Source organism: Alligator sinensis, unplaced genomic scaffold (assembly GCF_000455745.1).
Source record: "Alligator sinensis unplaced genomic scaffold, ASM45574v1 scaffold983_1, whole genome shotgun sequence".
NCBI classification, from domain to species: domain Eukaryota; kingdom Metazoa; phylum Chordata; order Crocodylia; family Alligatoridae; genus Alligator; species Alligator sinensis.
The window spans coordinates 1,539,902-1,565,010 of record NW_005842015.1 but is presented as its reverse complement, the minus strand read 5'-3'; the positions used below and the strand labels follow the sequence as shown (position 1 = coordinate 1,565,010).

The 25,109-nt window shown below is 41.0% G+C and overlaps 1 protein-coding gene and 1 non-coding gene across 8 annotated transcripts in view; both read right to left on the bottom strand.

Moving 5' to 3' along the window:
• Positions 1–222: 222 nt before the first annotated feature.
• NAP1L4 (nucleosome assembly protein 1 like 4) overlaps positions 223–25,109 on the bottom strand; it is a 42,137-nt gene continuing 17,250 nt past the window's right edge. For 3 of the 7 annotated variants that reach the window (XM_014519175.2, XM_025202148.1, XM_025202149.1), the window contains 7 exons: positions 24,246–24,385; positions 19,548–19,693; positions 16,862–16,884; positions 15,883–16,002; positions 13,600–13,629; positions 11,987–12,043; positions 223–495 (listed from right to left, as the gene is read on the bottom strand). In XM_014519175.2, the coding sequence (XP_014374661.1) occupies positions 457–495; positions 11,987–12,043; positions 13,600–13,629; positions 15,883–16,002; positions 16,862–16,884; positions 19,548–19,693; positions 24,246–24,385 (555 nt within the window). In that variant the 3' untranslated portion in view covers positions 223–456. Of the gene's footprint in view, positions 496–10,405; positions 10,444–10,502; positions 10,739–11,986; positions 12,065–13,599; positions 13,630–15,882; positions 16,003–16,861; positions 16,885–19,547; positions 19,694–24,245; positions 24,386–25,109 lie in introns of those variants that run through there. The other 4 variants (XR_003093672.1, XM_025202147.1, XR_003093671.1 and 1 more) reach the window with 4 other exon arrangements.
• LOC112550013 lies at positions 24,600–24,720 on the bottom strand. The gene has a single exon (XR_003093675.1). It is a non-coding gene; the product is annotated as a small nucleolar RNA SNORA54 (small nucleolar RNA).

Genomic DNA, 25,109 nt, shown 5'->3' with positions numbered 1-25,109 from the left:
ACTAGCAAAAAAAGTCAAGTCCTATTGCTGTATTTCCTTTAACTACCACTCATTTAATCCATTTATAGTTTAGCTTCTCGGCACATAGGCTATTCCACAATTTTCAAAGTTCAACAAGAAAATGGATAGTCTTTACTTTGTCATTTGGATTATTTCCCTATGAAGAGGCAAGAGGCTCGTCAGAAAGCCTACTGACAATTATTTAGCTACAGTGTACCAAAGGCTGTAGAGTGTGCTTTATTTAAACCTCATATTTCCCAAATGCATTGAAGTTGCCACTGTACAAGTTAAGCAAAAAAGAAGAGTTAGTGAAAAATCATGCATTTTAAAACAAATTAAGTTTAAGCATTGTTAATAAGATTGTGCTGCAGCAATGGAATATCCTGAACTGCAGGCCAGGTATCCAAATATTTGTTACAAGTTGTTCAAATATCACTCTGAAGTGGTATTTCCTTATTACTGTTGTTTGCATTCAGCAGGCTGGCTGGCATCTTTCTGTTTAAAGGAGAAAAAGAAAAAAATAGTCACAAAAGGATGAAGTTTACAATAAGCATTCAGCTGAAAATTGAAATTTGGTCATATGGCTTTTAGTTGAATGTAATACCAGATTAACTCTAAGTGGAGATATCTCCATGTAAATCCTGATCCAAGAGTTCTTAACTGCAACTCTCATGAACTCAGTATTGCTCAGCCCTTCAGAAGTTTGAGACTTATGCTTGGCTTCTCTATAAGTCTCCAGCAAAGCAGCCCAGACTTTCTAATTCAGTCTCCTAAATAAATGGCCTAATTTTCAAAAGCGCTCAAGCCAAATGGAGCTGCAGCAGTCATAGAAATTTGAAAGCAAGAGTATCAATCCACCTGCTTAGGAGTCAAATTTAGAAAGTCTTGGCCTCTATGTTGGAGATCAGGAATGCTGGTTACCCTAACAGGTTGTACTCCCCTCCAGGCTACAGACAGCTGCATTTGTGTCAGTTTATACGTACTGCTGTATTTTAGACCGGGTGCTCCATCTGCTTAGATCTTTGCGATTTACACACTCGCTTATACAATTTTTTTAAAAATAGTGAATTAACATTTCTCTTCTGTTTGTTTCACCTTTCAGCCCTGCTTACTGTAAGACAAATACTAAGTTTCCTGAATACTACAGCAAAAAGGAAAGTCAGGTACAGAAGAGATGAGACAGACAATGCCCAACTCTGTGAAATAATGTATACCTTTGATAAATTAATCTAAAAACAACATTAATATTTGAGATTGTACTAAAGCAAGCATGAAAGCACTACATTTTTTGTTTGTCATCATAAGTGTGTACGTGCCTATTTTCCCAACTGCTCTTCACATAACACTGAAATGAATCAATTTGCACTGATCTATCCCTGAACAAGAGAAGTCCTTTATGAAAAGAATAAGCACACAGCAAAGAAATTATTTCTCAGAAAGAAAAAAAAAAATACTGGATTTAGTGAAGCTTCAAAATCTACATTAATCTAGCACTTTGGGTAAAATTTTCTAAAATCTAAGTGCTTATGCACCTAGAGCCTTACTGACAGATTGTGAAACTTATGTTCCTACATATCCAAATTCCACTTTAAAAGGTAGCTTTGTGCTTTAGAAAAAATGCTATTCTTTAATTACAATTAAAATGCAAACTTCAAAAAACCACCAGTGAACTACTGCCGCACTGCCAAACCATATCCCACTCAAGCATGGTTGGACCTCCAGCATGGCCGAGAAGGAAGATGACAGAAAATGAAACAAAAAAAAGCCCACCCAAATCATTGCATAGACTAGTCATAAATGTAACAACTGATCTAGTTCTGTGAAACTTCAGGACGTTTCCAGACACAGGAGTGTGCCTAGAGAACACACTGCCAGCAGGTCTCTGCCAGTTCTAATTTTGTAGTAGAGGGCTGACTTAAGGACATCCACTACCTTCCATCTTCAGGACATCTAACTGGTCAAGGATCACTAAGCATAAGCCAATTTCTCAGAGATCCAGGCCCTGAAGTATCTTAATATCTACCCATACCTTAATATCTACCCTTTGCACATCATATGGAACAGCAAAACCAGTGCTGAGATAAAAATACTATTTACAATGCTGACAGCTGCTTTCTGTATTAGCTTCCATCTCCAAATGATCTTAGTGTGCAGTCCCACACAGAGGCAGAGACACACAGATAACTATTAGAGGTGTGCAAAACAGGCTGTAATCAATTCGGATTCGAGCTGAATCAGGGACAGTGATTCAATTCGCCAATTTGGATCACTGTTCCCGATTTGATTCGGCTGAATCCGAATCTGAAGGTTCAACGCTGATTCGGTCACAGAAACATCTTTAAACGTTTTTTCTACATACCACAAGGTACCATAAGCACTGCAATAGTGGGACGAATTGGGCACCCCACAGGAGCGCGGGGTGGCCCCTCTGCATGCTCAGCAGTAAAGCCAGAAGTGGACCGGAACTACTTCCGGTCCACTTCCAGGTCCGCTGCCGAGTGTGCTGGGGACCCCCCTCCCCCCCAGCTCAGCGATCAGCTGTGGGGGGGGGGACCCAGGTGCCCCCCCAGACCCAGGAGGTACCAGTCGCCAAGCTGGGGGAACACAGGAGGGGACCCCTGCAGACCCGGAAGTGGACCAGAAGTGCTTCTGGTCCACTTCCGGGTTTGCTGCCGAGTAAGCTGGGGAGCCCCCCACGTTCCTGTGGGATGCTCCATCTGCCCCAGCGTACTTCACAGAATTCACAGGCCACCTGGTACCTTGAGGTATGTAGAAAAAAACATTTAAAAGCTGTGTCTATGTCCAAATTGCCAAATCAATTCACAGGGTTCCGATTTGATTCGATTCGGAGAGATTAAAGGGTCTCCCGATTCAATTCAGATTCCAACAGTCAGCCACCGAATCAAATCAGGGATGAAAGCTTTGCACAACCCTAATAACTGTACTATTTCCCATAAATCCCCCCAAAGCTGCACTTGGTTTATGTACACTTGAAAAGCAATCTTTGACAGAGCTGCTTCCCTAATAATCCAGTAATAGCCTAGAATCTAACACCACCCACAAAGTGTTGGCTTGTGGTAGAGACTGCAGCTGAACTTCATCATTCAAAGCTGTCAACGAGCTGGTTCCTTCCAGATTGCCAACGTTCTTGCCTGGACAGTTGTTCAGTGGGTCAGTTCCATCTCACTTAGACACCAGCATGATGGACCAAATTATGCAATGTCAGACATGATAAGAGCTGTCCACATGATACCACGGGCATTTCAATCCAAGTCACCCACTTCAACCGACATTTGTACAGAAGTGCTAATCAGTTTATCTTCAGCGGGCAGCTTCCAAGGCAAACCAACCACTACACAGAACTACAACTCTGTTCTTCAAGGAGCAAAACAGGGCAGGGCAGACAGAACATATTTTATGAGTGTATTCCATCTATAACTACTCACAGCTTCAGATTTTCAGCATTGAGGGGAAAGTAGCCAAACAGATCCAAGATAATGCAGTTTCCCAAGTACCAGCTGACCTCTGGCTCTCAGACACACAACCCCGTCCCACCTGTTAGACAGTCTGATGTCCTCCAGACTGGGGGCATAAATCCACACTCCATGAATCACAGCATCATAGCAAAACAGGTCTGGAAGGGACGTCATAAGGTCATCTATTCTAGTCCCCTTGCTCAAGGCAGGATCACCCTCACTTAACCACCTCAACAGTATGGTCACATCTGGACTAGCGCAGATGACAAGAAGCAGTGGCACACCTTGTGCTGCAGCTACTTTCTCCCAGGGAATGCCTGTGCCACAAGCATTTTGGTATGTGATAGGTTACCCTGGGGGCAGTAGGGGAGGCTGGGGCCAGCACTGGGCTGGCCCCAGCAACCTTACCTGGAGTCTTCCCGGGGCTGCAGCCACAGTGCTCCAGCCCAGCGGAGCCTGGCTGGCAGCCACAGCAAAGTTCCAGGCGGCCCAGCTCCGCTTTTCAGCAGCACCCACTGCCTGTGCTTGCACTGCTGTTTGTTCTGTGGGTTTTTTTGACCCCTGGATACAGAAAAAAAACCCCCAGAGCAGTGCACACCCAGGCAGTGTGCCCTTGCAGCATGGAGAGCACCTCAGTGTGTGGTATGTGGCGCTACAGACATGTTTGCGGCACCACACCACACAGCTATGCTCATTTGGACGCACCCCATGAGTCAAACCTGTTCTTAGGCAGACAAGGTTCTTTGGGTAAATGTGATCTCTTTTATTAGACCAACTAAATAAATAGTTGGGAAAAAAAAAAAAATTGCAACTTGCAAGCTTTCAGGTACAAATGCTATTCCTGCTCTCAAAAATTCCAGAGATGGAGATTTCACAATGTCTGCACCCTCCTAAATCTCCAACCTAGATTTCTTCTGTGGCAGCTTGAAGCAATTGCTCCTAGTCCTGTCCTCTATGGCCACAGCAAAAATCCCACCTCCATCCTCTCCACAGGCACCCTTCAGGTATCTAAAGACTATAAAATGCCTCCCAAGTCTTCTCTTTTCCAGACTTAAACAACACTAGTTCTTTCAGCTTTCCCTCAAGTCGTGTTCCCTAGGCCCCTAATCATTTTTGTCACTCTCCACTGAACTTGTTCCAATTTGTCCATGTCCTTCTTAAAGGAAGAGACCAAAAACACAGTACTCCAAGCAAGGCTTCACCAGTGCTGAATAGAGCAGAGGAACCACTTCCCTTGATTTGCAGGTGACACTTGTTAATACAACCCAGTATGCTATTGGAGGGGGTGGGTTTTTTTTGTTTTGTTTCACAACATGCACACTGTTGGCTCGAGTTCAGTTTACGGACCTTCTCTGCATTACTAGCCAGTCATTCCCCAATCTGCACTTGTGCATGTAATTATTCCATCTCAAGTGCAGGACTTTGCACTTGTCCTTGCTCAATCTCACGATTGACTGCAGACCATTTTTACAGTTTCTCCAGCTCATTCTGGATCCTAACCCTATTCTCCAGAGTGTCTGCTACTCCGTCCAACATAGCATCATCCACAAATTTGCTAACTGTGCACTCAATCCCATTATCTAAGTCACAAGATATTAACAATACTAGACCTAGGGCAGACCCCTGAGGAACCATATCTAATACCTTCTCCCAATCTACTAATGACTAATCATTGGGCATAATGATCTAACCAGCTATATATCTACCATACAAGTACTTTCATCTAGTCTGTATTTCCTTAGCTTGTTCATGAGAATGTCATGCGAAACCATGTCAAAAGCCTTGATCAAGTCAAGGTATATCATGTCCACTGCTCTCTCATATCCACAGAGCCCATCACTATTACAAATAAAATCAGGCTGGTTAAAAATGACTTGCTCTTGGTGAATCCACACTGCCTGTTCCTGATCGCCTTGTGCTCCTGTAGGTGCTTCACAACAGATTCCTTGAGGACCTGCTCCATGATCTTTCCCAGTATTAACGTCAGACTACTGGTCTGTAATTCCCCAGGTCCTTCTTCTTCCCTTTCTTAAAGATGGGCACTATTTTTGCACTTTTCCAATCATCTGGGACCTCACCTGACCTCCACAAGTTCTCTAAGAGGAGAACCAATTCCTTCAGTACCTTAGCGTGCAACTCATTGGGCCCTGTCAACTTGAAAGCATCCAGCTCTTCTAAGTAATCCCTAATCTGTTCTGCCGGTCTTACCTTAGACCAGTGAGCCAACCTTATGTGGCACACCTGACAAAGTTAGCCACACATGCTCCACATTCCCTTTCCCTGCCTAATCTACTGCTCTTTTTTTTTTTGCTTCTTCCGCTGTGCTCCCTAACTAGATCTGCTACACTGCTTTCTGCCATGCTTACTCTTGTACTGCCTGCCCCCTAACTGGTTTACCATGTGCCGCAGGGGTGGCTACTCCTGACCTAAGCCATTTAAACTCCTTGCCCATTTTTGCTGCCAACTGCACTTGTCATCTGGCAACTGCCCCATTTGTGAATTTTTTTATTTTGGCCTAAAGTACTTCATCCTTCTCTGCCTCATGCACAAACTAAATCCCCCTCTGCATTCTTGTATGGGACCTACTATTTCTTTGGTATTCTTCTTACTCCTGACATACTTGTAGTCTCTTCTTGTTGCCTTATACCGCTGGCCAGCTGCATCTCAAATCATGCCTTGGCCTTCCTCATTTTCTCCTCGCATGTCTGTGCAATACTCTTATACCTTTCCCTAGTAATATGATCAAGTTCCCACTTTTCTAGGATTACTTTGAGTTTCAGCTCACTGAGGAGACTGCTAAGCTGGTCTCCTGTTGTGACAGAAGAATGGGAAGTGCCTGCTCCTGCACCCTGAGAAGGATCTCCTTAACGTGCAGACTGCTTCCACTGGACATACTACTAGATGATTCAAAGAAGAGTTGCCTCCTTCCTTTCTACACTTCTACATGTCAGTCTCTTGAAATCGTCCAAATCTGTCACAAACGAAATATTCCATTTTGTTCCATGTGCTGACTGACATGGACATATGGAAGTTGATAATTTGTCTTCCTTTCTAGGTTCTGTACTTTGTTTCTCAAATGCAGCTCAATTACCAGGTATTTTATGATCAACAGAAACAAGCACTAGCTTCACTAGGGAGAGAACTAGCCATCTGATGCTAAGACTATCCATAAGAAAAGATTAACAAACTGCCTGAGGTCCAGAAAGGCCAAGATGTCACATCTTAATGATTCTGGTAACCCTCAGTAAATTGCCTAAGATTCAATCCTAAATGGCAAGGGTATACAAAATTCCAAATGCAGATGTTGGAAATAACTTCTGAGTGAAACAGATGTAAAGCACTGTGCACCAGAATAGGAGTTCCTGAAAGGCTCTCCATCTATTCATGACAGAAATATTGCCTAACTCCTTAAAACAGATTGGCTGGCTAGTGGTGGAAGCTTCAATTGTGGTTGTTTTGAAGATGGAACAAGTACTCAGAAGCAGTAGTTACTGTCCTCTTAAGAGGGAATGTTTTTAATTTAACTTGAAGCTACCATGGTAGTGAACTGAACTGAGCAGTTAAACTTCTTTTTCTTCTTCAGGTAATATCATACTTGCTTGAACTGGTTAGCCAGCTAGAGCAGCGTTTCTCAACCCATGGGTCTCACAACCCAACAAGAATATAGGAAAGGGTTGCAAAAAACCTTTAAAAATTGATTCTCCTTTAAAGGATAAAAAGATGGGAAACTGTTTTTTTCCTTGCAGACTGGCAGAGTTCCAGACTGCAAGGACTGCTTGTGGCCCCCCCTGCCCCACACGCCCACCCTCTGCCCCACACACTTGGGCCTGGGGGCAGATTGAGAGTGAGGCGCACTGGGTCAGGACTGGCCATCGATGTTTATAAGTCGGTCCTGGTACAAAAAAGGTTGAGAACCACTGAGCTAGAGGACATAGCCCTTAAAAAAAAGGCACAAGTGTGCCAGTCACAAGAAACAGAATACTGGAAAATACTGAAGTTTTTCAGAGGCTCAACTACATAAAACAGCCTTCCTCACCTAGACTGCAGAGCCTAACCCTTTGCACAGGTTAACTGACAGTTCTGCCAGGACATTTTACCATCAGAATAAGATGCAATTAAAAACAAACAGAGAAAGTGGAAAAGAATGAAAATAAAGTCAGAGCAAGAAAATAAGATTTAAATACGAACACTGTTGAATCAGATTGGCTAGAAGGCAGGAACAAAGTAGGAATGGGAAGACAAACAAAGTAAATTTAGGAGAAAGAGGTTTGACATATAGCAAAGATTGCTGGTACACAGAAAGGTGAAAACTTTTCCAGACTTAGTGAAAAAACAGAAATTAAAGAGAAGAAAAAAAAAAAAAGACAAGAACAGTACAGTAAACTCTCTATTATCCAGTACTTCACCAACCAAATACTCCATTAACCGGAGTTTCCGGCCGGCCAGATGCAAGGGGGGGCAGGGGAAGCTCATATGCAGAGGCCACCACCCGCCCCGCCACCAGCCAGACGTGGGGGCGGGGGGAAGCTCGCATGCAGCAGCTGCTGCCACACACCCCCTTCCCACCTCCGCTCCGCGTTATTCCAGATAACTGGAGTTTTTACATAACTGGCAAACCCCCTACCCCAGGGATGCCGGATAACAGATTTTACTGTACACAGAATGGGTGGTTTGGGAAGGGAGCAATGAAAAAAAATTAAGAGCATATTATTATGCATCTATTCATAGCATTACTTATCAAGAGTACTATTATTTTGTTTGGAGAGGAGCAAAAACAGTACCTTATAAAGGCAGGACAAGAAATCTAGGTTTATTCCTAAAGACAGGGAATCACTGAATTGACAAAATGGAGGCCAGACAAGTCATACTGGTGAGAAGATCATTTTAGCTGCTGAATGTCTGAAAAGCTAATTCTCATCTTTTGCTAGCTGATAGACGGCTGTTACACTAGTCCAGGCATGATAGTGGCATGAATGTATTCTGGTAGACAAGGTGGTAGGGAGGCAGGGGGAAATAGATGTTTTCAAAGCAATAAGATTTATAGATCAGAAGATAAGCTCAGCCTTAGGGCTGAATGATGGGAAGGATACTGAACATAAAAATAGAGAGGGAGGAACAGAACTGAAAAGAGTCCCATTTCTCACGAGCTTTGGGAAACACCAAGAAGAAATACAAATACAAAGATGCAAGTCTGGAGTAGAATAAATTTCTAGATCTGGGGTACAGAGAGACAGAACAATTGTAACGCTACTGAGGGATACTGATATAAGCTGTTGTTATACATTTGCATGATTCTGTAGCAACCAACCTGGCACCAATTTCCATCCCACTTCATCAAGGGTCAAAGTTGGGAGGAATTCACTAACTTATATTGTTGCAGGATCATGCAGATTCAGTTGCAGTCTAGCACTTGCTATATGCTTCCATGCACCAGCCTCTTCTCCCCTCCCCACATGAAATGGTTACAAATGTACATTTGTCCATGCTCTTTGTGAAACTGTGTGAACAGTCACCTCAGGGGAAAGGGAAGAAAGGAAGTATGACCATGAAACATCAGAAAACAGGAGGCAAGAGAAAGAGGATCCACTAAAAGCATAACTATGTCGAAGAGGCAAACAAGGGAAGATAACCGGAAGAGAGAGAATTGTGACAGTCAAACAAGAACTTCCCCTGGCATATGCATGACTGCCTATGTCAGAAAGAAAGGAACAAAGTCACAGATTTAGAACAAGTCAGTGGAGCAGAATGGAAAAGGAAACTAGAGGTAACTTGCAAATACACAGCAAAAAAAAGAACTCAGTGCAGGCCAGTTAAGAGATACAAGGGATATGGTACCAACACAAATACAAGAAAACAAATCTCAGTTATGTACATACATTCTATAACCCTGAACTGCTACAAGCAAGTCATGACTTCTGTCAGGGAGGCAAAGAGGTATTCTAGCTTAAAAAAAAAAAAAAAAAAAAAAAAAAAAAAAAAAAAAAAAAAAAAAAAAAAAAAAAAAAAAAAAAAAAAAAAAAAAAAAAAAAAAAAAAAAAAAAAAAAAAAAAAAAAAAAAAAAAAAAAAAAAAAAAAAAAAAAAAAAAAAAAAAAAAAAAAAAAAAAAAAAAAAAAAAAAAAAAAAAAAAAAAAAAAAAAAAAAAAAAAAAAAAAAAAAAAAAAAAAAAAAAAAAAAAAAAAAAAAAAAAAAAAAAAAAAAAAAAAAAAAAAAAAAAAAAAAAAAAAAAAAAAAAAAAAAAAAAAAAAAAAAAAAAAAAAAAAAAAAAAAAAAAAAAAAAAAAAAAAAAAAAAAAAAAAAAAAAAAAAAAAAAAAAAAAAAAAAAAAAAAAAAAAAAAAAAAAAAAAAAAAAAAAAAAAAAAAAAAAAAAAAAAAAAAAAAAAAAAAAAAAAAAAAAAAAAAAAAAAAAAAAAAAAAAAAAAAAAAAAAAAAAAAAAAAAAAAAAAAAAAAAAAAAAAAAAAAAAAAAAAAAAAAAAAAAAAAAAAAAAAAAAAAAAAAAAAAAAAAAAAAAAAAAAAAAAAAAAAAAAAAAAAAAAAAAAAAAAAAAAAAAAAAAAAAAAAAAAAAAAAAAAAAAAAAAAAAAAAAAAAAAAAAAAAAAAAAAAAAAAAAAAAAAAAAAAAAAAAAAAAAAAAAAAAAAAAAAAAAAAAAAAAAAAAAAAAAAAAAAAAAAAAAAAAAAAAAAAAAAAAAAAAAAAAAAAAAAAAAAAAAAAAAAAAAAAAAAAAAAAAAAAAAAAAAAAAAAAAAGACATGACACTACTCAGGAATGTCCATCCACAGAAATTTTCTTCTTTCTTCTGAACTGCTAGCGAGACCTATACCCAAAATTTCCCCAAAATTTTTATACCAAGAAGTAACCGTAAACAAACCACATGTCATGGGCTACAAATTGGAAGCTTGCAAGTTAGGTATGAATGGAATTCCACCTTACCTAGAAATGTATGAATGATAAACAGACTTAAATTACACCTAAACAGGGAAAAAAAATTAAAAGGAACTGTCAGCATGAAAGAAAAGTGAAATTACAAAATCATACAGGAGGCAACAACCAAAACCTTCTAAAGATACTGTAATAAATGCTTCTACAAAATACAATACATAACAGGGCATGCTTCACAATATGTAGCTATGTCCGAGGGATCATAGCCATTGTAGTTGGTATAGACTGCTAGGATCCTTCCTTTTAAAGTATCTTTGATACCATTATACCAGTACTAATGTGTTTTGCTCCTCAGTTCTCCCACCACTGCTTTTCTATTCCTTTCTGAAAAGCCAAGAAAATAGGGAATTAAAAAAAAAAAGTGTCAGTGCCACTATTTCTTCATTTGAGAAGGATTTCAACAAGGATATAAGTTTCTACGAACATGCAATGTTTCCCTTTAAGGAGACAGGAATGATTATGGAAAGTGGCACTCGAAAGGATTTACAGTGGTCAATTGCAAAAGACATAGTGTATCAGTAACACAATTTAACTGCAATTTTCTTCAGTTTTTATGTGCTAGTTATTCCCTTTTATTTGTGCTACTGAAAAAAAAATGAAAAGGTGCTGTGTGAACAGCAGATGGAATAAAACATTGTCTGTACTTCCACTCTCTATCTCTAACTGTAGTTTAGATATTGTTTAGGTGTCTGAATCATGGCTGAAAAGAGACGAAGAGAGCAGTGCCCATAGTCAACTGAGTTTTAAGCTAAATTATATTTGGCACATGTCTGTTTGAATAGAGACATGACAGGATGGCAGAGGGCTGGATTTTGCAACACAACCAGAAAAGAAAGCAGCTAAGTTATTAGTTGAGGGGGAAGGTGGGAGAGAGGGAGTAGATGAGCTAACAAGCAACTGTAAAAATAAACTGGTGTCTAACATTTAGACTTCAAACTGATAGGATTCCAAGATGTACAACCCTGTAAAATAGTTTCTTGGAAAATTTTCTGTATCAATTCCCTTTACTTTATATAGGCAGATGGAGAACAATGTTTCTGTTCCAGTGCAAGTAAAACAAGGGGTGGGAGGCAGGGGTGGGAAGTAGGGGGTGAAAGGACCCCCCTCACCCCCAACTATCCAAACACATTGTTCTAAGAACTTATAAAAAAAGCCTTTGGCAACAACAAGTATAAAGGAAAATAAGTTTAAAGAAAATCTGCAATTAGAATTGGTTCTCTTCAAAATAGCAGAGAACAGTGGTACTCAACCTTTTGGCCCTCTGCACCAGATGGAATGGCACAGGACCAGCCCTACCCCCCCAAATTTACCCTCCCAATCCAGCCCCGTGTACTTCATGTAGCATCCAGGGCCATGTAATCCAACCTGCAGGGTTTCCCACAGATCTGGAAATTTGGCAGCATAGACGCAGCAATTATTATCACCACCACTCCCCACTGCCAAATTTTCAGGCCCATGGGGAGCATAGCACAGAATCCCAATGTACTTTGTGGTTACTGTCTAAATACTTATAAACTACTGTAATAAATAAGGTTCTCACCCATATACCTATAAAAACAAAACAAAAAGTACCTTAGGCTCACTTTCTGTATCCTCCTCTTCCTCTCCCTCCTCTTCACCTTCCAATTCCTATGACAGGAAGAAAAGAGACTAAAAGAAATTAAAATTAGTTTAAAAAGCAGCTGCTTATGGTGAGGAAAGCCATCTAGTAAACTAGTGCAAATATTACATTTCTGTGTCTTTCACCTATTAAAATCACTTGGGCTGGATAAGGCCTGACAAATCATCTGGCCTGGAGTGCTGGCTTACACATTCATATGGAAGCTATTACAAATTTCCAAAAAGTCAGGTTTTACTTGTGATGTCATTATGAGTTTCACACTTCTTGTCCACCACCTGTCCACCCCACCCCCAGCTTTTTCTTGCTGGGCTCATGTATTCCTGTACATGGTTCTATACCACTAGCATCCTTTCAGCAACTCTCCTTGCACATGCTTAAAAGCAAGTGCTAGCATCTCTGAATGGAGGCAAATAAACTGACAAAGAGCTGGTTTTACAAAAGGTTCAGACTCTTCATTGCCAAAAGGCTGAACTCCTCAAAAAATAGCCAGATACAGTCCAGACCCAAAGTTAGGCCATTTTACTGTAACATTTTTATGAAAAGTTTTGAACATACCATGATGAAGAGTGGGGTAGGGGGAAGGAAATCACATATTGAGTTATTTGCCAAAGCATAGTGTCCAAATTTAACACTTAATTTTAGTGAAAAAATTGTATAGTGACTATCACTGTTGTGCTTGTGCTCTAACAACACCGAAACAAACTAACTTCAGTTGTAAACATAAACCAGCTCAGAAGTAGTTCTGGTAAGTCCTTCATTTAAAATTACTTTGAAAGGACCACATATATTTTAAAAAGAAAGGTCGAACCCTAGGACACGTAAGACTGCCAGTTAGTGGGATACATAGCCTGTATTTTTTAAGTCATCTTCCATTGCAGCCCAAGACTTTACCCTTTATAAACAGCTACACCAAGATCCATCATTGCAACCCTTACAACTACCTACAACAGTTTTCTTTTGTTTCTTCGTTTTAAAATGACTTCACTAGTATTGAAAGTGCCAATCTTCAACTCCTCTCAGGTGCAAAAACTAACTGCCATAGATAGCACAAAAATACTGGACAAAACTACGATGGGTGCTCATGTTGCTTGTAGACATTAACACACACCAAAACATGCTTTACCAGAAGCAGCAGCGTGTTACTTCAACCTAGGCTCTGCTGTGTCTGTAAATATTGGGTGCTTCAGAGGGGCTTTTTGGCACTTAGCTAAAGCTGATTCAATCTCCTATTAGATAAAAAGTGCCAAAAAGGCCCCACTGAAGTGCCTGATTCTTACAGACATTGGGCGAGCTGAGTTGAAATAACATACTGCCTCTTCTAGGCATGCACGGGTCTTGGCACAGGAATGTGCCACGTTTCAAGTAAAGTGCTATTTTTTTGTTTTTTAACATCTGCAAGCACCCCTAAAGGTACAGTTGTAGCAAGAGACAAATATACATTTCACATCTTACCATTAAACTATGAGAACAAATTTTGGGGAGAACTATGAACATAACAGCTCCATTTTTGCCCTACAAATGATAACTTCAGAAAAAGAAATATGGTTAGTAATACATGTCTTACCTCCTCTTCTCCTTCTTCTCCCTCTTCAAACTAAAAACAAAAGAAAAAACAGAAAAAACACTTTTAGCTCTGCAGAATATTTTATGTACATGTTAGCTATAGTAGGCATACCTCATGAAACCTACAGCATATTTTATTTAAAAACATTAGTACTTACACCATTGCAAAGTGGTTAACCTACCCTATACAGTACTAACTGCATTTTTCAGATGTGGATGCCATTATACAAAATTAAAGGATTTGCCTTCTGTCCTATGCCAAACTAGGAAAAGAATTAGGATTCTGGAACTCATCTCCCAAGTCTAATTTGTTTCCCATTAAAGCTACCCACTGTCGCCTCTAGATGATGACAACGATGACTGCATGAGAGAGGTCCTTTAATCTAATCAGACAAAAGGAAATCTCAACCCGGAAACATGACTGCAAAACACATGTCCCTAGTAAGATGCACCTTTTTCTTGAGCGCTCTCTCACTTCTGCAAGAGACATAAATGAACAGGGATACAAGCCATTACATACATGCACAAATGCCTAAAGGATGTGTGAAAAAGGCAGCATAATTCCATTTTAAAAGCCAAGTCAAAAGCAGAAGTCTACAAATCATAGTAAGTCAGATGTCCATAAGCACTTTTTTGAATACTGTACATTTAGATTAGAAGCTGAAATAATACACTGACACCCCTTTCTGCTGTGCTTATAGGATACTCACCACGAATCAAATTTTTAAAAAACTTTAATGGGATTTGGTGAAAACAAACAAACAAAAATCAAGAATATATTTTTTTTAAATATAGCTTTCAAATGAAAAAAAAAATTCAATTTGCCCTGATCAAAATTGGTTAGTGTAACAGCTTGGAAATACATCCTTAAAAAGAAATAAGAAAACTAGTCTGTCCCCAAGCCAGAAATCTTTTGTTTTGCCTCCATCTAGTGTCTGTGTGCTACTGTAACATGGACTGCTTCTTTCACTCACATTCCTACAAAGTTACCAACTCAAAAAAAAGACAAAGTTACAATTTGCATTGCTTCACTAGATCAAGCTTAAGCTGTAAATCATCCAGCACAATGAAAGCCCAAACACCTCTTAACATCAGCTCTGCAAACTTCTCAAAATCTTGAGTTCCACTATCACAATATACTGAGAGTGTAACCATACCAGAGGTGAGACACTATCCTGTTGCAATTCAACAAAAAGGTGCTATTAAAAGGAAGCAGCAAGTTAAGTGAGTGGCGTGATGTTAAGTCAGGTAGAAAAAACCCCCCAAAACAACCTCTCTCTATGGCTAGGTTCAGAAGTTACACAAACTGGTTTAAGTGATCTGAAACTGATTTAAACTTGTAACAGACCAAAGCTTATCTTAACCCAGTTTCAGCCATTTATGTACACATAAATCGGTTTCAAAATGGCTGAAACTGGGTTAAGATAAACCTGGCTGAATGTATCAGTTAACTGATTTGGGTCCAACTAATTTGTGAAACTTCTGCCCCAGACCTCTTCCTGGTTCAGGTTAAATCACAGTCCCCCAGCATGCTTTCCAGCCCAGGGCTGGGCTGTGCCATCTGCTCCATCCCTCCACTCTCTTGCTGACTAGGGGCAGGGAGGGCAGGCCCAGTTGGGGATGCAGCCCAGTCTATGAAGGCGAGTTAAACACCCCTTCCTCCACTCAAGCTTACTGCTGGCTACAACTGTGAATTACAAATCCCAGAGGCACCTGGAAGCAGGAAGTGATGATAAGCAACCCTGCAGAGCCCTGCTGCTGTAATTCTGGACTGCAAATCCTAGAGAGACCTTGGGGGCAGCAGGAAGTGAACACACAACCAGAGCCATGCTCTATCACCCCCTGGCTTCTGACCCAAGTCACGGCAGGCGTGTGGCTACATTTCCTGAATCAAAGGTAAATGTCTATTCACTTCCGTTTCAGTTTAATCTGTGGTGACTATAGCTTAGACTAACCTGCAAAAACTGAATTGATTCAGCCTTGGGCTTTTTGACTGTCTGTACCTAGCCTATCAGACATAAAATGCTAGGCAGTCAGTCAGTGAAGGGTCCCAAAAGATGCATACCAGTCTACTATAACCCTGTCTGGCCAGTTATTTGGCCAAAAAACTTACTGCATCTGATTTCAGATGAGTCATTTATTTTCTCCCCAATCCCTACATGAAAAAATTCACACATTTGTTTCAGTCAAGCAAATAATGTTGCTATTCACCATTTTCACTGGAAGAGACAGATTCTTCGTACAGGAAAACAAAACAGACAAGATCAGTCATAAATATACCTACATTATCATCATCCTCTATAGCTTCCCCAGTGAAATAAAGCACGGCACGAGGAACTATCCTTTCACGGAAGAAGTGTCCAATTTCAAAGTCTGTTGCTAAAGTAAACTCTGAATCTTCATCCTACAAAGCAAGTCAATTCGGTTTGAGACTTACTACCGGAAGCGTAAAACACATTACACAGATAGCTCACCTTCAGAATGAGCACTCGAAAACCGAAGAATCTGAGATCAAAGCCAAGAGGACCAGACTTCAACTTTAATATATTTACATTTTACAACATTTAATTGATTTCATAGACATTAGGGCTGGAAGGGACCTCAGAAAATCATCGACTCCAGCCCCCTGCCCGAGGGGCAGGAAGTCAGCTAGGGTCATAGGATCCCAGCAAGATAAGCACCCAAAGTTCTTTTGAAGGTGTTCAATGTAGGTGCTTGAACCACCTCCAATGACAGGCTATTCCAGACCTTGGAACTCTATTCTAAAAAAATAAAATAAAATCCCATACTCTCTGCTGGTTTAGAAATTGAACTCCACCTAGATGCACCCTTATATATAACCCATATGGAAACACATTCCTTTAACAAGGAATGGGCTACTAAACTAAGAGTTGTTCTAAGTGTCCGTGTTGTGACGGGGGAAAAAAAGCTATTCATTAGGGACCTTGGATCTTGGAGCTGACTAAGGAAAAGCGCTGGGTGGCTTCAGGAGACTGGACCTCTTGCCAAGGTGGCCTGTTATAAAACAGACATAATGGGAGACAGAAGAGCAAGTCAAAGGAGAACTAAGCTATTTGGGGAAGTAATGTAAACAAAGTATTTTTGTCTTATCAAATTGAAAACTCAATGTTCTTACTAAAAAAGTCAAAATAAGAGCAAAATCTATATACTATCACAGATGTAGGCATCTGAGTAAAGTCTAGGAAGGGAAGTTTAGCAAGGAAATGACACAAAAGTAATAAGATTTGAAAAGTGAAACTTACCAGTGACTCGCCATCCCCAGATACTAGAAAAACAAAAATAAAAAAAGATGAGTATTCAAGAAATGGTTTTTAAAACATTTCAATATAAGGGTAAACACCCAGTTAGACCATGATATGAGCAGAAACCTCTTCACAGAAATGAGGTTAGGTAAGTGTGGTTATAACATGCTGGAACTGGAGAGCCTGCAAATCCTTGGTACTGATAACATGACTGAAGGGAAAACAATTCAGTTTCAGCTCATCTTTAACATATATAAATTGAATTTAGGAATATTTGCCGTATTACAACATAAAGATAACGAAATTAAGATGTGTGAACACTGCCACCCTGATTTAATATAATAAAAATGTTGGGAAAGGGAAATGTTATCTATTTTTGAAGAAAGAACATGAGGCCTTATTAATATCTGCCAAATATTAAAGGTCTCAATTCTGCAATTAATACAAAGATGTAAAATCTGTTGTCCACAAGTCCTCACTGGTAAGGTAAACAACTCTTTGCAGAAAGTTCTTCCAGGGCTTGAAAATAATTGATTTCAGACTACACAGGACTACAATACGACTGCTATCACCTGATAGTGCCATAACTCATTCTCCTATTTTCAGATCCAATGCTGGGAGCATAAATTAGAACACCACCATGTCAGCATATCCTTCTTCCTTACATTATCTAAGATTTTCTCTGTCATGGCTATATTTGTTATAAACAACTACAGCAAAACAACATAATACTTTGTACAAGGCTAATAGCACAGGGTGTGGCAACCTATGGCCCAGCAGGTCAGATCTGGTCCACAAAACAACTGCAGGAGTGGGGGGAGGGGGAATCTTAGAGAAGGCAAGAATAATCGCTTATGATCAGTGCAATAGTTTAACTTTTAAACTGTGCGTCTCATCCTTTAAATCTAGAATGGCAGTACAGAGCCATGCTGTACAGTATTAAGACCCAAACTGACAGTATTAAGAACAAAACAGCCAGACTACATTAAACTGTGCTTGAAATCCTGTTTATACTATATTCCTTAGATTACTTTCCTATGACATCAGGTAAAAACAAAAGTTAGTTGTTCCAACATCTTTAGCTACACCCCAGATTACTAAATCTCTCTCCCTGTTTAATAGGGCCGTGCGAAACAGCACCATTCCACTTTGTCTTCCATTTTGATGGAACAGTGTTTCGTTTACAGTTTCGTTTCATCAAAACTTTTTCACTGTTTCGACGTTTCGCCCATAGGCTATAATGGGGAAGCACAAAACTGCCTATAACTTTGTCATTTCTAGTCTGATTCGAATGAAACTTGCAGGGATGGTAGCCCCTTCTGAGGGCATGAAGCCTACCAAGTTTAAAAAAAGATAGGTGCAGGGGTTTCTAGGAAACTGCACCTCAAGTTGCTGACAAGCAAAACTGTCACTTGCCAGCAGCAGCAAGTGGCAGGCAGATCAGGGCTCACGTGCACCCCTGGGAGGAGTCCAACAGAGCCCCGCAGCCCTCGCAGGGGTGCGGGCCCCCGATCTGCCTGCCAGATCACAGGAGGCTGCTCCTGTCACCTGGGACAGGTGGCAGCACCAAGCTTCCTGGTGCTGGGTGTGGTCTGTGCCCAGCACCAGTCCCAGGCAGCAGGAGCAGCCTCTTGTCATCCAACAGGTAGACTGGGGACCTGCACCCCTGGGAGGGCCGCAGGGCTCTGGCAGACTCCTCTTGGGAGTGCAGACAGGCCCCCGATTTGCCTGCCAGATCACAGGAGACTGCTGCTGCCAGCTGAGACCGATGCTGCCGCTGGCCCCAGCCAGCAGCAGCATGCTGTCATCCAACATGCAGATCTGGGGGCTGGCACCCCCTGGGAGGACTGGGGGCTGTGCCAGAATCCTCCTGGGGGACATGGCCCCTGGATCTGCATAGGATGACAGGAGACTGCTGCTGCTGGCTGGGACCAGCGTTGAAGCCAAGCCCGGCTTCGAAACTCTAAACGTTTCGAGTGCCCTTTTTTCATTTCAAAGGCTTTTGCTCCATTTTGATTTCGCTGTTTTGAGTTTGAAATGCATCGAAACCGCTTTGAAACAAAACACCCAGTGAAATTTCATACAGCCCTACTGTTTAGTTGTTAGCAAATAGCAGCTTTTTTGTTCTGCTACTTGGTTCTCATTTCAGACTCTAGATCAGCGGTTCTCAAATTTTGTTAGATTCAAGCCCCTTTCAGAACATGCCAAATCTTTGTTAATTTTTTTCTTGAGTGCAGAAAAATAAGAGCAATTTCTGTTACAAACAACTTGGAAAGACCACAACAGGATAGAATGTATTTAACACTATCAATTCCTATCTGAAATCTCTGGGTTTATCTTGTGAATCATGCTTGTAACCCTAATATTGCATGGCACCAAATGGCACCCCTTAAAGGATCTAAATGAGAATCACTGTTCTAAATGCTGGATTCAGGGAAGCAATCAACTGCAGTCTAATAGCAGTACTCTACTGCTTGCCAAATACATATCCCACTACTTTAGATCTGATTTAGCCACTTCAAATGAGGTGTATATATGAACATATTCAAAGGAACATATCTGCGGTACAGACAGCATGGTTAATGAATCTATAAGTATAGCCAAGATAAACAAGCCAATCTGATAAGAATACAGTTCATGTAATTCATAGAAGTCCCAATAATCCTTTTCTACAGCCCAAGCTTACCTTTTATTGGGTTGAAGAAGTTAAAGAACGAATCATTTGGGACTTGTTTAGTAATTGTTCGAACTGTGCCCCGACCCTTGTGTTTCTGCTTCTTCTTGATTGTTTTAACTGTAACATTTTTTCCTTTCTTCCAGTCAATACTGCACCTACAGACAGCACAAGGGAAACAATATTTTATTGCAAAATGACATGGGGAAAATATGCAACTTTAATAGTAGTATAACAGAAAAAAGGGAGGCAAAGATTGGTTTCAGTTTTATAGGCAACTGAATTAGCTTAACAAAATACTAAGCCTGCTTTGAATACACTGTTCTGTATTAATGCTGTTGTTACAGAGATTACACTAAACATTCAGTGTACAGATACAGAAGTACTTCAAGGGACCAAATTCTCTATTCATTCCCCACTGTAGAGCTCAATCATTGCAAAGTTGGGAACAGTGTCACACAGCCAACCTAAGAATCATTTTTGTGCAAGGAAACCCAGCCTAGATGGTGTGGTGTAGCAATTATTCTCCAACCTGGGTGTCAGAGGGACATGGAACAACCCTCTTGAGCAGTGGACAGCCAGGCAAAGTACAGTCCAGTCCAGTATCCATATTCCCATGCAAAGGACCAAAGAACTGCTCAGCTTTTGTGAGAATCAGAGAGCTGTGAAGGAAACAGACATATTTGCAGATCCAATACGAGGCCATTGCATAGCACAACTTGGACTGACTTGACATGCTGTTCAACTCCATGCTACTGGAACTGTCACTCAACTTGGCTCTCACACTATCAAAGAGACTGAAGTCAGGCTGTAGTTTTACTCATGTTTGCCCAAAACACTGAACAAGCTACAGTATAACTGTGGTCGGTCAGGACACATAACAGACAGTTACCTTTGGAGAGAGAAGTAAAAATAAAGTTGTGTTAGTCCTGTGTTCATTGCTGTAGTCAACCTCACAGTGAGGTGGCAGTTTGCTCAGGTAGGAAGCCACATGCTACCTACTACAGGCAATTTGAATAGGATAGCTGCTCTGCTTTATACTATAAAATCCAGGGCACATTAAAGTAATCCTGTTGTCTACTCACATGCTGAAGCAAACTCTTAATTGGAAAAAATAGTCCACCATACTCTGGAACAGTTTAGTGGCCTAGGACACCTTGTCCCACAGATAGTTAAGCAGTCAACTGTTCGACAGAGGTAGCCATGTTAGACTGAAAAAAAAAAAAATCAGGCAGGGTAGAGTAACATAGTCTATAAAAAGGTGTCCAGGTTGAACTGCCCCATCCATCTTGTACACACCCAGACAGAGAAGGACCGTGACACAAGTTTACGCTGCTGCCTTAAGTCCTTTCCAGTACACCCCTTTCCCCCACACACTCAGAGCACAAAGTAGGACCAGGAAGGGCTGCAGCAAGAGCAGACACTCTTGCTTGCTTTAGGTTTATCAGATAACCTAAAGCAGGCAGGAGCCTATGTTCATGTCATCACCCTTCTCAGTCTGGCTCTGCGTACGGTGTGCAGGGCACTTACCTGGTGGGAAACAGCAGCACCCCCCTCCCAGTTGAGAGCTACTGAGGTAAGCTAAGGCAGAAAAATAATGGTTCTTAACTGGGGTACTGCCAAATTCAAAAAAGATTGTGGACAAGTACCATGAACCTAAAAAGGTTGAGTCACTGGCCTAGACAAAAAGGAGTGTTGGTCTATGGGACCACCACAGTGAAGCCAAACCAGCAAAGTATCTAATTCATCAGCCAATCTATGTATGAGCTTCTGAAAGGTTTTGGTACATGGTTGGGATATTTCTGGGAATGCTAAATATTATTCTTTAAGGAACAGAAACTGGGTTAAAAAGCTGAAATTCACAGTTTAAAAGGCTAAAAGCTACATGATCTCTTTATCAGCAATTCAGAGTACAAAACTGCATATATATGGTGGTCACTACTATGATCTCTTAACATCACAAGATGTAAACAGGAAGGTCCAGTTCTGACAGGGTAAACTGGCAAAAATTCAAAGTTTACTCTGTCACAACCCAATGGGTGTGATTTTTCTTTATTGTGTGCTTCGGCACTGCTAAATTGTCCCCGCTAAATTGCAGCTTCCTTGCACGGTGGAGTTTTCTGCTGCAAAAGAGAACCCCGGTGCAAGGGAGAATTTCCCGCCAATTTGAAGCTTTCTTTGCAGGGTGCATTTCTTTGTTGCAGCACAGAAATGCTCGTTGCAAAGAGTTCCCGCCATCTGTATGCTAATTCGAGTCCCATTATTGGCCAGTTCTAAATTATTCACACGTAGCAGCTAGTGATTGGCTTGCTAGCCGTATAAAAGGCTTGAGTGGTTTCCGCCCAAGTTGGAGGACTCCACGAACAAGGGAGGAGGAGATTTCACGCTGTGTGAAGATCTCTAAGCGCTGCAGATCCTTACAGACCCAGTGCATTTAAAGCAGGCAACAGGGGTCTGACCATCCTCTAGCCGCTCCCCGTCGCCGAGCGCAATCCAGACGTATCCCTTCCCGCGCGCAAGAGAACTGGACCCACGGAGCCTAGCAAACTTCATGTGAATCCTTGACCGATCTCAGAGCTCTTCTACCCGGGTTCGAGTCCTGCAGGTTTATTTTTCCCGTCGCCGAAACCCTTTGCAACGTACCCTCGTATTTTTCATCTTCCCGTCGCCGGAACCCTTTGCGACGTACCCTCGTGCCCTGCAGGTTCGAGTTTTGTTTTCTTTCCTGTCTGTAACCACAACTCAATCAAGTTTTCCAGCCTACACCGCTGCCATCTAGGTGTGGGTAAACAATCTTTAAAACTGCCGATACGCGTTTGTGCCCAATTCCAGCTCGACGGCCTTCCCTCTCCGACCCGGCGTGCCCGGGCTGCTGGCCACAGCCCGCGTGCAGCGCGGAAAAGGGCTCGGGTCGCTCCCGGCCCACACATACTCCACAGAACAAAAATCTTTGGTGCAGATCCACAGACCTTGGCAAGGCAACTGTGAGTCATAAGAAACCATAACAAATTTTGGGGTGGCTGTAGCCCCCACTTCCAGGACTGCTGTCTCCTACCCCGCCCACCCTGAACACAGCCCCAGCCCAGCTGCCCTGCCAGGAAGAGACCAGCATAGTCTCTGACCACAAGCCCACAGCAGCACATGCACATGGCATTTTCCAGTGACACTGCCAGCTACACCAGCCAAAAAAAAGCCAATTGCTGATACTGTCAATTTTCCTTTATCAGTGCTGATACGATATGGACTGATATATCGGTGCCTCTCTAGTACAGAGGTACCTAGTTTGAGTATCCCAAATTATTTGGATTGGGAGATGGCCAAGCTGAGTATTTCGGTGTCTAGGAGGGTAGTAGGGCTGTGCGAAGCTTTGGGTGGCGATTTGAATCAAATTTGAATTAAAAGGTCCAATTTGATTCAAAGCTTTCCGAATCTTCTATTTGGAGAGCTCTCCGATTTGCAGAGCTTTGATGATTTGGGCAGCAGGGAGCTGTGGCCAACTCCGAGCTGGTAAGTACTAGGGGCAGGGACCATGGTGGGGACCCCTGCCAGCCCCTATCCCCTGCCTGCTCCCCCAGGCCCCCCACCACATGGCTGCCCTGCCCACCCCAGCTCCCAGCCCTTTAAAAAAAAAAAAAAAAGCCTCAGGGCTCACCAGGTGCTGCCAGGTTGGGGGTGATCCCTGCTACACCCCATTGCATGGGGGGCTCTGCACAAGGCCCTCAACCCTCCCCCACAACTGACTGAATCAGTTATTAGATAAGAGTGCTAAAGAGACCCCACTAAAGCTCCCAAACTATACAGACATTCAGTGAGCTGGGTCTAACTAATGCGATGCCTCTTCTGGGCAGATGCTGGATTAAGTGCAGGGCGCACAGAGTTTAAAGTAAAGCTCCAGGGGGTTTTTAAATGTCTGTAAATAACCTTAAAGATTTTGCCAAGAAATGTAGGTACCTGCAAACTGAGGCACCAAGACAGTTAGGCAGACATTTTTTTAAATGGCTTGCTTACATTTAGACACTTAATTTCCTCCAAAAATTGCTCTTTAGGAACCAATTTTAAAAAGGTGAATTATTTTTTTCCACCAGGAGATACTCTTCCTGGGGAATACTGTACCCACCAGGAGATATTCCTTCTGTAAACAAGCATCATACCCTACTTTTGAGTACAATATTTGTTTATACTCAAGGCATGTTCACAAGAGTACTAGAACCAACGACCCTGTCAGACAGTCTGCCTACTCAAAGGCCAAAAAGATATTCACTCATGCATGATTACCTACATGTTTTTTCTTCTGGACTGAAGAATGATAATGTAATAGCAGTTGTTGATGGTCTATTTGCAAATTGGGTAAGTTTCCAATAGGGGATGGATTAAGAGCACCGTTAAGTTTACACAAAAATGCAAGCATCACTTTTTAGTCACTACCTCTTTTATCTGAATCAGAGACACCGACTTGGAAGTGAAAGGTTAGTCTAATTATTTAACCCTTAGCCTGTAAAAACATAACAATTAAATAACACTATTTTATTTCATATGTATGCAATGTGGTGCTTAATAAAATTCTTTGAGCTTACCACCTCTACTACCAGTTGGGCAGTTTTGTCCCAAGGACTCTTTATATATTGCCAACCACTACCATGATAAAGAAAACAGCATCTAGAGAACACGGACTAGAAACTCATAATGTCTTAAAGCACAAGTTTTCCTTACCCCTCACAATCAACTATTTCAGGGCCTTCAAATGAAAAAGGATCCGTCTTGTCTGGTTCTGACTTCATCTTGTAGGTTTTTGTCAGGACTGAATTAGTAAAGTAGTCATTGGGCCCGAAGTGGAACTCTAATGAAAAAGACTTAAAAAACAAAACCAAACCATTATTGTTATAAAGATCAAATTAGATTTGAATTCTAATTTTGAACTAATACAGGGAAGAGCAAGTCAAAGTTTAAAAGCTTCCCCCCTACTCAACAAATCAAATTCTAATTCTACTACTATTACAAACTGCTGGGGCTCAGTCACTTATACAAGACTAGAAAATACTAAACCAACTAAGTAAATCCATTTAGGTTTGTCCCCAAATGTAGAAGAGAGACAGAATTTGTCAGTCTTCCCATTTTGGACTTAGTGTAGCACCAGAATGGAACCCATTTCCAGGAAGATACTGTCAACAGGTTACGAACAGTGCAAAAGGCAAAAAGAGAAACACGTTGATAGAGTCTATCCTAAAACTAAACATTAAAATGGCGTAACTTTCAAAGCTTTATTGCAATTTTGTTTAAACTAAGCGGCTACTTTAGTCTGCAGATATACAGTTCTTCCACCCCTTAGTACACAGTCAGTCTTCCTGAGACCAATTCCCATTCCAAAGCTCTTGCATGATTCAGAAAATCTGCTCAAGATATACTGCAGGGAAGATTCACTATGGGCAACCAAGGCCGCATCATGCACAAACAGGAACTCTCTCAGAACCAGGTCTTTCAACTCGGTTTTCATTCTAAACCTTGCAATGTTGAACAAGCCTCCATCTAGTCTGGTTCAAAGATCAATGCCCCATCATTGTCACCCTTGAATGGATT